Raw genomic sequence first — 14088 nt, forward strand, 5'->3', positions numbered from 1 at the left:
GAAGAGGGACTTATGGATTAGCATTGTCTTTAAGGACTGCCGTTGGATTGGGCAGGGATGTCTTCTATTGATATAAGATTACAGGTTTATAGAAAGCTCTTTCTTAGACATACATGAGTGTTGCTGGATTTGTTCCTCTAGACAACCCAGTCTAACACATTCAATAAAGCAGTGGGGCAGCAAAAAGGAAAGCTCCCCAATGAGAGGCAATGACACCATGGCTGCATCGATGGGCCAAACATAAGAACAATTGTGAAGGTGTCAAGAGACCTGGCAGTGTTTTCTCCTTTTGTATGTAAGGTCACTATGAGTCAGACCCAACTCCGTGGCACCTAACAACAACAACAATTGTGTGGTGGAAAATATTTTGGCTTTGAAGTTAGATAGATCTGATGTTAAGTCTTGGCTTTATTGGGACCTGTGCGAATTCGTTAAACTCTTAGAATCTCCATTTCCACCTTTTTATGATGTGAGTGATGGCACCTATCTGAGGGTAGCATCCACCGTTCATTCATTGCATTATAAACATTTAGTGCACACTATGTGTCATCTCATAGCAACCCTAGGGCAGGGTAGCTCTGTCCCTGTGTGGTAAATCTTTAGCAAGTTTCATTTTTTCTCCTGTGTAGTGGCTAATGGGTTTGATTTACCGACCTTGTGGTTAGCAGAAATAAGTACAGAGAAAAGAGAATTTAGGGCTTCCTCTGCACTCTCTGTATTAGCTTCCACAGGTAGAGAGAGAATGAGTGATTCCTCTCTTGGGATCTTGCCCATGACTTGTAACTGAGGACAGAGGGCCATTTGGACAGAATTAAATGGCTTTGAGAGAAGGCCTACATCTCCAGGACCTTAAAAACATCAGTTATGATAAGGGAATACTACAATTGAAATACTATTATGCCTTTTACATATATATATATATATACACATATCATAAAATCCTCACAATAATCCATAGAAGATGCTCTTCCCTTCCACTTACACAGTAATGAGTGGTAGCCTTGATTCCGTTTTTAGATTCATTTTTTTCCTTTAGATCTTAGGTCTCAAAGGAAAGCCTCTGCTGGTCAGTGTGAGGGAGCGCTAGAATCTTGGGAAAGGTTTTCATTAGAGCAGGCATTCTCAACCTTGACACTATTACATTTTGGGCCATACAGTTGTTTGTTGTGGGGAGCTGTCCTGAGCATTGTGGGACATTTAGTGCAGTGGGTTCTCAACCTGTGGGTCTTGACCCCTTTGGAGGTTGAAGGACCCTTTCACAGGGGTCGCCTAAGACCATCGGAAAACACATATTTCTGATGGTCTTATGAACCAAGACACTGCTTTTCTATCCATCTCCAGGTGGGTCTGCCCACATGCAGATATGCCCATATACGCCTATATATGAGTACCCGGCATGAGGACTGTTACCCATGCTACACCATGCTTCAAGACAAAATTTCATTTATTTGTCATTGGAAATAACTACTTCACAGTATGTAAACATACTGTTTGTAATGAATCACTATGCTTTAATTATGTTCAATTTGTAACAGTGAAAATACATCCTGCAGATCAGATATTTATCTAACAATTCATAACATTAGCAAAATCACAGTTATGAAGTAGCAATGAAAATAATTTTATGGTGGGGGGTCACCAGCATGAAGAACTGTATCAAAGGGTCATGCATTAGGAAGGTTGAGGACCACTGATTCAGAAGCATCTCTGGTTGTGACTGCCAAAATAGCAGACAATCTGTCTTGGTAGAAGTACAGTCAGATGCTCCTTCGAGGTAAGGATAGTGAGACTTTCTCTCATATACTTTGGACATGTTATCACAAGTGACCAGTCCCTAGAGAAGGACATCATGCTTGGCAAAGTAGGAGGGGCATCAAAAATTAGGAAGGCTCTTGCTGAGATGGGTTGCCATAGTGGCGACAACAATGGCCTCCCGCAGAGGAACAATTGTGGGGTTGGCGCAGGAGTGGACGGTGTTTCATTCTGTTGTCCACAGGGTTGCTATTTCGAAGGCATCTAACAACAGTTGTTTGTGACAACCAAAATTGTCTTCAGTCATTGTTGGACATTCCCTCGACGGAAAAACCAACCCCGTTGAAATGAGAGGATTGTAGACTGTGTCCACTCGTGGTTCAGCTACAAAACCCAGGAAGTGGAAGCTAGTGAAATAGAGTGGGGCTAAGGAGATCGTGACTTTGACAAACAGATGACTTGAACTGCACAGGTGATGAATAAAGAGTTTTCTTGGACATTTTTCATTACTAAAATTTTTATACACAGAGATGATATAAAGAAAAGAGAAGATTTTACATGGCAAAATGTGACGTAGGTGACTTACCAGGCATTTTTGGGGTTTCTCCTTAGTTCCTGTGAAGTATCCCGCCAGAAGAAACTGTCAGGTAGACAAGAGAGCGAAGTTTAGGGGTGATGTGTGTGACTGCCTCCTCACCACATGAACATAAAGCAAGGAATGTCGCACAAGGTGGATGAGAACTCTGCCACCCACAGCAGAGTGACTATTGTCTTATGGTTCTAGGGAGCAGAAAGCCTCCTTTGGGAATGAGTGTTGAGTGCATCTGAGTCTTAGAGTATAAGACCCTCAGATGACGATGCAGTCATCTTTGATGTTTCCCCCCACATGAAACCACCCGGTTCGACTAGTTCTATTCTAAGTCACTCTCAAAACTACTCATTTTGCTCCTTCTCCATTGCTGCCAACTACCCCCAGCATTCCCCTCCCCTCCCTTGAATGATTCAAGCCTCCTCCCAAGGGATGCTTCCAAGTCTGCCGTGGTCATCCCTGAATTTATTTTCCACTTAGAAAGGATGTTCTTTTAATATAGTATACCTATTAATGCCATTACTTTATTGAAAAATTGGATCTTATATCAAAGTTTCATATTCTTAATATGACCACAAGGGTTGGGGTGATCTGGCCTGGCCACAACTGTGGGCTCCATTGTCGCCCCTGCTAAATGGCTCAGTGGTGCGTGTGTGCTCATGTGTCTGTTTCCCCTTCTTTATCTTTTCCACATCAAATCCTCCCTGTGCCCTTGCTTTGCTTTTGCCTGGAATGTTGTACTTCACCAAGGCTTATCTGTGTATAAGATATATGCTTGATCTCCCAGACCCACAGTGGACCTCATTCAGCCCTGACACGGCACCCGGAACGTCTCTCTTACAGCACTTAGCGCAAGTGCAAAAACATCTGTTGAGTTGTTCTCACCTTTTTATGTCTAGTCTCTCACTAAATGGCACCTAGGACACTGTGCCAGACATAGTATGTGCCCAGTAAATATCTTTTAAATGAACAGTAGCTGTTTGAAAAAGCACATGCCAGAGACTTATAATAATGAATGCAAGCAGATCACAGAGAGTCAGACTGGGGCAATTCTGTTGCGAAATGAGGGAAGTGAGGGGTTGGGTGTACTTGCATTTCTTTCATAGGGGACATGTTGGAAAATCATATTCATGATGATATTATTTATAGTTTGTTAGTGAGCATTCTGCCAGTGTTTTTGAAATGGAAATTATAGAAAAGGCATGGATATTTATGTATGCCCAAAGGGGGCATGGGTCTCAATTGTTAAAGAGAAAAATGGTCCTATTTATTCATTATTTCATTCATTTGTTATAGGTTATTTGATTCATGCCTACTAGGTTCTGAGATACAAAAGCAAAAGACAATATAATCGTACAATCTAGTGGGGGAAATTCTGATGGGTCCGCCTTTAAAATATTAGAGGGCAGTGTAGTGGGTATGATGGAAACAATATGGCACGAAGAATTATATTTATGGTTCTGTTATTAAGTAAGGAACCCAGGTGGCACTATGGGCTAGGCTTTGGGCTGCTAACTATATGATCAGTGGTTCAAACCCACCGGCTGTTCACAGGTAGAAAGATGAGGCTGTCTGTTTTCTTGAAGATTTACTCTCTCAGAATCCCAGGAGGATCACTGTAAGTTGAAATTGACTTATTAACAGCGCTTTAAAATATTAAATGGATGAGTAACACTCATCCTTATATCTTGGGACTGAGAAAAGGGTTGATCTATAATAATCTTCAAATTCACTTAAAGATACGAGAATCTGATACTGTCAGTGATAGCTAGATACATTTAAGTTTTTCAACTTTTCTCAGGCTAAGTTTCCTTTTTAGAAAAGGGGAAATTAGGATATTTGTCTATCTTTTCTTCTAGATTGGTGACTCACTGCTATCTGGTCAATTCTGACGCATAGCGACCCTGGCGGGATTGAAAAACAGAACGGTATGTGAATGGATATATTGGATTGTGTAATATATGTCAATGAAACTATTAATAATAATAAGAAAAAAGGCTGAAGAGTCCTGCCCTTGTGGGTTCCTAAGGCTGTAAATCTTTATAAGAGCAGAAAGCCTCATCCTTCTCTTGAGGTCCACTCATTGTTGGTTTCAAAATGCTGGCCTTGTGGTTAGCAGCCCCGCATGTAATCCAGTAGGCCCCCAGAGCTCTTCCAGATTGGCAGTGAGGAGCAAAGGACGTACTATCCCCCAAAGAGCTCTGGGTGTTTTTACGCGCTGGGCACTGAAGAGGCTTTATGATGATGATGCTGGGAGTACACTGCCCAGTGGGGTTTTTTGTTTTTTCCCATGGGGGCGATTTTGGCTTTTATTCTTCTTAGGAAACCATAATCCTTGATCTTATTATCCCAGAATTTGAGGGGTTTCAAACCAGAATTTATATTAGTTTATCATACGTTCCTAAATGGTGGTACTCACAGTGAGTGCTCCCCAGAATGGATATCCTGAGAGGAACACGAGAGGAAATCTTTGGGAGAATGTGATAAAGTTAAATAGAATTATACTTCCGAGGCCTGCAATGATCAGCCCGAGCAGGATCTGGACAGTCTGTGAGGAGAAGAATGGGTACATGAGCTCACAAGTGCACCAGCGACATTGGATCCCCCATCTATGCTTGTGCCCAGGCCTCTCCTTCCTTGGGATACTGCCATCCTCCTCCACTTACCAATCTCTAGGATAGTTGGGAGAGCCCTGGTGGCTCATGGTTAAGTGCTTGGCTGCTAACAAAAAGGTGAGAGGTTCAAAGCCCCCTAAAAGCCCCGAGAGAGAGAGAGAAGACCTGATGATTTGCTCCTGTAGAGCTTGTTGACGTTAGCTGCTATCGAGTTGGTTCCAACTAATAGCAGCCCTATGCACAACAGAATGAAATACTGTCTGGTCCAGTACCATCCTTAATTGTTCTTATGTCTGAACCCATTATTACAGCCACTGTATCCATCCATCTAATCGAGGGTGTTCCTCTTTTTCACTCCCGACCACCCCACTTTACCAAGGATGATGCCCTTCTCCAGAGACTGATCTCTCCTGACATCATGTTCTAAGTATGTGAGACGAAGTCTCACTACGCTTGCTTTTAAGGAGCATTCTGGCTGTACTTCTTACAACACAGATTTGTATGATCTTTGGGCAGTCATGATACATCTGGCAGGCCATGGTTCTTTTACTATTCTTCACCAACACCGTGATGCAAATGCATTGACTTTTCTTCAGTTTTACTTATTCAACAACAACTTCAGAAAATGCTATGGAGCAGTTCTAGCTTATCCAGTAGCGTCAATAGGCTTTGGAATCAATTGGATGACACAAAACCACAGAATGATCAGGAGTCTCCTTTCAAATATCTCTGCTTCACTGCCCTTTCAGGGGTTATTCAGGTTCAAACATTTCAGCAGTATCCCTCCCTACTAACTACTCTAAGAACCTTCTGAGTACCCATTTATCTTGATCCGGACAGACTTGAGAGCTTGTTTGACTATCCCTTAAACTCTAAGCTTCTTGAAAACAAGAGCTACCCATGAACTATGCACCACCCTCCTGGCACGTGCATCTTGAAGGCCATTTGAGTGTAGGGATCCTCCCATCAAGTGAGATCAGATTTTTGAAAGAGGGGGAGGGGAGGATGACCGCTTAGTGGCCAACACACACAGGTGTGATGACGTCCCGCTGGACTCAGGCATTCCTACCAGAATGATGAAGGGGACTGAGGGCAAAATCAAGTCCGGAAGGGGAAAGGGAGTGTACACATTGTGGAGAAGACAAGCAAACGTTTGTGTGAGAATGGGGAGAACCGACTTCCTAGCAGAGAAAAAAAACGACTAACCAAACTTTTAAGGAACCTAAGGGGGTGGGGTATGCCTGGTACTTTGCTCCTAATAGGCCACATTGGTCTGAGTTTTGTACAGCCCCTGGGGACCCAGGTCATGTGCCATAGAATACTAGGACTTTGAACCCTGGCACACAACACACCTCCAGGCACACAACACACTCCAAAGGCCGTACCACAGGGATGGATATGGAAATCCCACTAGGTAAACTAGGCTATACCTCAAATATAACTGTAACCCGAGGATTCAAGACTGAAACTACATGGTGTGTGAAGAAGCAGAAAACAACTATACCAAGAATATTAAATTATCAGTAGGAGGACTAACATTTACTTACTATTTTGATGCCCGACTTGCCATATTAAGATATGTTTTATTCTGTCAGACCTGTGTCTAATATTGTCAGTGAATATTATTGTAAGTTTTGGCTGACCACCAACTCCCATAGTTTGTGTAAATAGCATCTAGTCATATAAGGATTTATTCTGTACAAATCAATAATCTATGTATTACAATTTGTAGTTAGCCTACACTTGTTCAACCTCCCTTTCTCAAATTAGTTTTAAAATTAGTACCATAGACTAATCAATGATGTTATAAACAGAAGGTGATTCTCTACCATAAAATAACAAGAATGAAAAAATAGTTTATCTATTTTTTTTAAAAAATCGTTTCATTAGGGGCTGATACATCTCTTATCATAATCCATACATACATCAATTGTGTAAAGCACATTTGTACATTCATTGCCCTCATCATTCTCAAAACATTTTCTCTCCACTTATGCCCCCAGCATCAGGTCCTTAAAAAAATTTTTTTTAAATAACAAGAATGTCTTTAGGGTGAACCAGAGGAGAGAAAAAAGCAAGGTTCAGGAATAGTTTTGGACTCAAATGTAATCCTACATCCAATCTAAGAACAATTCATTCTCACGACATGGCCCTGATTGGCACTTGCCCTCATGAAGGAAACACGGAAGATTTGGGTACTATAGCAAAGTGTGGTGAAGAAATTAGATGATGCCTCGCTATCAGAAATAATAACATCTAAGATCTTAAAGGCTTGTTCTCAAACAAGCACCCATCTAAGTGAAATGTAAACTAAGCCCACATGGAAGAAGCACACCAACACCTGTGATCCAAAGATTGTAAATTATAAAATCCAGATCTGAAGGAGGGAATAGTATCAGAGTTTAAATTGTGAGATCATGGTGTGGAGAAGGCTATGGATGAGAGTGGAAGCCCCAAATCATTTGTAGGATCTACACAGGGAATAGGTCTCTAGTGATTTCCCTTCAACCATAATTGAGGGATGGGAACAAATGGATTATCCCAGACAGAGAGTATTAGAGAGATGGCTACAGTAGATTAAAATGATAAATCTGACTTGAATGGTTAAAACCTTGTCATTTGATCTCCCTTTTGATACACTTTGTACTTGATCTGGTTTTTAATATTTTGTGGGGTTTTTTGATATTGGGGTTTTTCTCTGTTGTCTTTTGTCATGGCTGGTAGCCTTTTTGATGCTCTGTTACATATATTTCTATGTTTTTTGGTACATGAAACCAAAGATCTGTATAAACATGCAAGTGACCTCATGGGGCTATCAACTTGGCAGGAGTTGAATTTCATGGTATTCTTGCAGGACCTGTGGCTTGTCTCCTGTAGTTTGTGTCCCCAACCCACATCTCTGTGGCGCCATTCCACCAAGAGTGGTTTCACTGTTGTACTGAGAATGAAGGCTGTGTACACAAATCTCTCTCTAGGTATATTTATGAATGAAAAAGTGTGTCTAGATAGTAGTTCACTATGGAGTTTTGACTCAGTGCTTGTGAGTAGCATACTGGAGAGATTTAACTTTTCTTTAAATGACTTCTAAGTTCCATGGTGTCAACTCACCCTGAAATTACTTCCTCACAATGAGGCATTTTGGGGGTGGGGGGTGATACCAACTTCCTGCTTCCTTTTACTAGGATTCAGACTGTTAATAACTTCTCTTGAAACATCCCTTGGATTCCTCAAGGGATAGGGATTAGATTTAATGATGACTGATTAGATTTAATGATTCTATTTCCATTTCTAGGTATGATGCTGAAGCTATGATGAAATTTCAAATACCATGATGGACAACATGTCCCAGCAATGATTCAGACTAAGAACAGAGTAGGAGTTTTCCAATATTATAATGAAATGTGAAAAGACACAGAATTAGAAAATAATTGGAAATTGTGGCTTTGCTGATAGAAATGATGCTGGAGATCACATGAAAGAAATTTGTAAAACCGACGACTTCTTCATTGCAAAGATACTTCTTCAACTACCTCACCAGCTAGAACACACAGGAATCAAATCGACCATATCCGTGGGAAGAGATGATGGAGAAATTCAATGCAATGCCAAGGACAGACTGTGGAAGACGCCATGAATTGTTCATAGGAAAATGCAGGTTATAGCCAAAGAAATAAAATAACTCCACCAGAGCCAAGATACAACTTTGATTGAACACCACATTTAGAAATCATCTCCGGATATATCTGATGCATTGAACACTGATTATCGAAGGCTAGGTGAGTTGCAGGATGACATCAGATTCTTACATATGAAGAAACCTACAGATCACCACAAAGGAAGTAGAGACTATAATGAATGTCAGAAAAGACTGAAACTTGTTCTTGGACATGTTGTTAGATGCCATCCAATTGGTTCTGATGCATAGTGACCTTATTTACAACAGATCAAGTCCTCAGGTTACAGGTATGTTTGAGGTACAGCCTAGTTCACCTAGTGAGGAGGGTCCTGTGCCATCCTCAGAATCGTTTCTAGGTTTGAGAGTGTTGTTGCAGCCACTGTGTTAACCCATCTTGTAAGCAAGACAAAATCTTGCCATCCTTGCCTCTAAGGAGCATTCTGAACATAGAGTAAAGCAAAAACAAACTACTGCCATTGCGTAGATTTTAACTTATTGAGACCCATATAGGAGAGAGTAAAACTACCCTCCTGTGGTTTTCTGAGACGTTAACTCTTTACAGAAGTAGAAAACATCATCTTTTTGCTGTGGAGCTTAGCAACCCCATGTGTAGCCCTGTATACCATCAGGTCTATAAACATAGATTAGCTAAAGCAAACAGAAGAAATAATGAAGTAAAAAAACTGAACAGAAACTTTCAAAAGGCAGCTTAAGAAGACAAAGTAAAGCATTATCATGAAATGAGCCAGGACCTGGTTTTAGAAAGCCCAAAGGGAAAAACGTGTTTAGCATGACTCAAGATGAAGGAACTGATAAAAAAAAGTCAAGGCTTGAACTATGATTGATATTCAAGGACTCTAAGGGGAAAATATGAATCATCTGAAGAATACAGAGTCACTGAACTTAAAAGAACTGGTTTACATCTAACCATTCAAGAGGCAACATATGACCAAGAACTGATGGGATTGACGGAGGATGTTCAACTGTGCTGAGGCATTAGCTTCAGGAAGTGCAGGAATACCAATGAAATGTTTACAAAACAAAACTGATGCAGCCCTAGGAGTATTCATTAGTCTATGCTAAGAAGTTTGGAAGTTAACTACCCGGCTAGCAGATTGGAAGAGATATTGCATACTTATGCCTATTCTAAAGAAAGATCACAACAGAATTTGGAAATTATCTAATTATATCATCAATATTACCTGCAAGTCCATTTTTTCTGAAGCCATTTAAAATTTGGTTGTATCAGTACATTAACATGGAGTTTCTAGAAATTCAAGCTGGATTCAGAAGAGGACATGACATGAGGAAGATCACTGCTGATCTCAGATAGATTTTGGCTAAAGGCAGAGAATACTAGAAAGATGTTTTTTTGTTTTTTAATTAACTATCTAAAGGCATTCAAATTTGTGGGTCACAACAAACTATGGATAACACTATAAAGGGTGGGAATTCCAGACCACTACATTGTATCTTATGGGAAACCTGTACACAGACCAGGAGACAATCGTTTGAATAAATCAAGGAGATACCATGCACTTTAAAATCAGAGAAGGTGTGCATCAGGGTTCTATCCTGGCATCATATTTATTTTAGCTAAATGCTGAGCAAACAATCTGAGAAGCTGGACTACATAAATAATGATGTAGCATCAGGATGTCTCATTGACAACCTGTGATATGCAGATGATGCAACCTTGTTTGCTGACTGCAAAGAGGACTTGGAGCGCTTCCTGGTGAAGATCAAAGACTACAGTGTGCAGTCTGGATTCAGACTCAATGTAAAGGAAACAAAAATCCTCAGAATTGGACCACCAGACAGCATCATGACAAATGGTGAAAACAATATCACTTTTCTTGTCTCCACAATCAACGCTGATGGAAGCAGCAATTAAGAAATCAAAGGGAAAAATATACCAAACAAGACCTCTTTAAAGTGTTAATGAGTACATAGGTCACCTTGAGGACTAACGAGTGCTAGACCAAAGCCATGGTATTTTCAATCACCTTCTATTGTGTGGGAAAATAGGGCAGTGGATAAGGAAGATCATAGAGGAATTGATGCATTCGAATTATGTTGTTGGTGAATAATGTTGAAAGTACTGCCAGAACAACAAACACATCTATCTTTGAAGATGTGTATCCAGAATAGTTCTTAGAAGTGAAGATGGCAAAACTTGTCTCACGTACTTTGGACGTATTATCAGGAAAGACCTGGAAAAGGACATCATGCTTGATAAAGTAAAGGGTCAGTTGCAAGGAGGAAATCCCTCAACAATGTGCATTGACAGTGTGCTTAAGCAATAGGCTCAAACGTAACTATTGTAAAGACTGTACAGGAGTTTGGAGTGTTTCCCTCTGTTGGAGAGAAGATGATTATGAGTTCAAGCCAACTGTATTAGTCTAGGTACTTTAGAGAAACAGATCCAAAGCAACTCATATATAAGAGAGTTTTATGTAAAGAAAGTGTGCATCACGAAAACATCCCAACCCAATGCTGCCCAAGCCCACAAGTCCAATATTAACATATTAACCCAACACCAGTCTACAAAGTCCTCCACCTCACAAAACAGAGGCAATGATGCCGACTGCAGGAGGAAAGCTGAGTCAGTGAATGAATAAGCATCTCAGCACTAGCAGGGGTCACCACACGCCTGCTCCAGCACCCAGGGCTGCATCAGAATAGGTCCATGTGGCTTCTCCTTGGGGATGTCTTGTAGGAAGTCAATCTTGCAAGCTGAAGCAGGGAACTGCTAAGGCAGCTGCACCCTGGTGTGACCATCACAAAGCAAGAGACCTGAGAACTAGAAAGGCGAGGCTCACCACCCATTTATCCCTCCTCCTTTCCAATTAGCCCCACATGTGTTTATCAGCCAGGTTGGCACAATTAACTAACTCACCAACTTGATGCCACCTGTGTTAGGCTAGGTTGGCTAGAGGAACCAGACCAGTGGCATTCATATAGGTGCAAGAAAGAAATTTATATCAAGTCGTTGTTAGATGCTGGTTTCAACTCATAGTGATGCTATGCACAACCGAATGAAACACTGCCCTGTCCTGCTCCGTGCTCACAATTGTTCCTATGTGTTAGCCCATTGGCGAAACCACTATGTTGAGCCATCTTATTGAGGCCTTTCCTTGTTTCTTCCACCCTTCTGCGTTACCAAGCATGAAGTCACTTTCCAGGAACTGGTTTCTCCTGAGAACATGTATATCAAGAAAGGGGTTTTTGATCGAAAAACCAGACTACACAGCTGCAACCCCCAATTCAAGTCTGTGGAGGCCCTTCCTGAATCATGCAGGGATGTGAAGCTGGAAGGTTGTTTGACTAGTGATGGGAAAGCAAGAAGCTGTGAAGGTTGCAGGCTGGTGGAGGCAGAGCTGTGTGCATCCAAGGGAGGGACCATGGGAGACCAAGAGCAGCTCTCAGGGTCAGCTGGCTAAGTGGTGGTGGCTATATGCTCCAGAAGCCAGACACAGGATCCAAGCAAACAGGACGGAGAAGGGCAAGAGAGATTAGTTCTCTACAGTCTCATAACAAGACCACACGCCCAAGGAGATGTCATCAGGCTGTGATCTGTTTATGAGTTTGAACTTCACCCCTATCTTCCTATAGGTGCGGCCATGGTGACATAAAACCTAATCAGCATAGTACCTACAAACAACATTCCATTTCCCAGAGTTAAATAAGCCCTCGGCAGCGTTTCTAAACTATGAAGCAACGTATTTGTATTGCTAACAGAAATTTTATTTCTTCTGTTCATAAACATCTAGAGAAATGCTATTAATGGTAACATGTTTCTGATCCCTAACGTTTTCATACACACAAATGATTCAGATACACGTATTCAAGGTTCCCTGGGCATTGAGATTGGTGTGCACTCTACTGCCAACCTAAGGGTTGGTGATTTGAATCCACCCAGTCGCATGGCAGAAGAAAACGCCTAGCAATCTTCTTTCATGAAGGTTACAGCCAAGACGATCCTATGGAGCAGTTCTACATTGGGTTCATGTGAGTCAAAACACATTGCACGTAGAAGATGAAGGGAAAGCAGAAAGCGAAAACAAAAACAACCCACCAATAACACCCTCTCTGAAAAGCATAGTGGACGTGCCCTGCCCCCCTCCCACAAGGCACTAGTCATCGGAAGATACTTACTCCCAGGACTTGTGGCTCTCCCCTCAAGAAATCCAGCAGAGACCTATGGGGTCTGTAAGGAAATCCAGTTAGTACTGTTTCTTCTGGTTGTGCTGTAACGGCACGAGACCTTCTTTCGACCTGAGTTGATGTTGCCATGGTTCAATGGCAAAACCCTCTTAAGAGAATGTGTAGGTGATCATTACTGCCCCAGTCATGGTGTGCTTCTCCATCTCTGTCACATGGAGTCCTTAATAATGCAATCTTAGTGGTGACTGTGCCCAAGGCTAAGGGCACAGAATCATAGGTATTAAGTCATAAAGTCTTAGAATTCTTGGGCGTACACCGACTCCATCTTCCTGGTGAAGGGTCCAGTGGTCCAGCAGGGTTACCCTTTCCTCAAGTTGTTTTTAAGTGGTAGACACAGAAAGAAATCTCAATTCTTCATGTTCATTGGATAAAGATGAAGTCAAATGTATAGAATATTCACTATGTTCCAGGCCCCGTGGAAGGTGTGCTTGTTTGCTTGTTTAAACAGGTACTCACTGGTAGCCCTGCAGCACTTTCTTGGTGCTGAAAGGTTTAGATGCTTAAGATCACATAAGAAAGGACAGAGCTGGGGGTCTTTCCTCTAAATCTGAGTTGTTTCTATTCAACCATGCTTCCAGCATCCTTCAAAAATTTCCCACTTTTAGGTGATGGATTATTACCCACATTGCTTAAGCATATTCCTCAGCAACACAAAGTTGTTAAGAAGGTATACATCAGATATGGTTGGTCACTTTAATAGAGGGCATTTTAGCTTTCAGGACCACAAAACTAATTTTATTAAAGCTCACAATATTTTAAACTATACAAACAGACATTTAAATAACAGTATAGACCACGAAGAATGCCTTTTTGCTAGTCTGCTTGCCATTTTTAATCCTTTACGTCCCTGTATTTGTTAAGGAGCCCTGGGTGGTACAGTCAGTTAAGCACTAACTGTGACGTCAACAGCTTGAATCCGTCGGCCAGCTGAGGGAGAAAGATGAAAGATGAGATTATTTGATCCATAGAGACCTACAGTCTCTCCACAGGAAAGGGAGAGAGCAGACCTCACTCTGGCGCACTGATCCCTGAGGGCAACGTAGCTGCGTGGAGCAGCCCATTGACAGAGAGGACAGCAACCCCGGCCCCAGCTCGAGTCATGACGTCACCCTCTGTAGATATAACAGCGATACAGCGGGCAGTACTGAAGATACCATTCGGGGAAAGCGGCAGGCCTGTCCAGTTCACATGGGAACAAATTACGAAGGAGAGAGAGAGAGAGTAGGCCT

The 14088-nt window shown here is 41.7% G+C and overlaps 1 protein-coding gene across 1 annotated transcript in view; it reads right to left on the reverse strand.

Annotated features, from left to right (window-relative positions):
• MS4A14 (membrane spanning 4-domains A14) overlaps positions 1 to 12928 on the reverse strand; it is a 32028-nt gene extending 19100 nt beyond the window's left edge. Inside the window, exons 1-3 of the mRNA XM_013007805.1 lie at positions 12791 to 12928; positions 4761 to 4889; positions 2339 to 2392 (exon numbers count right to left, since the gene is read on the reverse strand). Of these exons, the coding sequence (XP_012863259.1) occupies positions 2339 to 2392; positions 4761 to 4889; positions 12791 to 12928 (321 nt within the window). The remainder of the gene's footprint in view (positions 1 to 2338; positions 2393 to 4760; positions 4890 to 12790) is intronic.
• Positions 12929 to 14088: the final 1160 nt, after the last annotated feature.

Source organism: Echinops telfairi, unplaced genomic scaffold (genome assembly GCF_000313985.2).
Source record: "Echinops telfairi isolate 266 unplaced genomic scaffold, ASM31398v2 ScPeMD7_7416;HRSCAF=8454, whole genome shotgun sequence".
Classification (NCBI taxonomy): domain Eukaryota; kingdom Metazoa; phylum Chordata; class Mammalia; order Afrosoricida; family Tenrecidae; genus Echinops; species Echinops telfairi.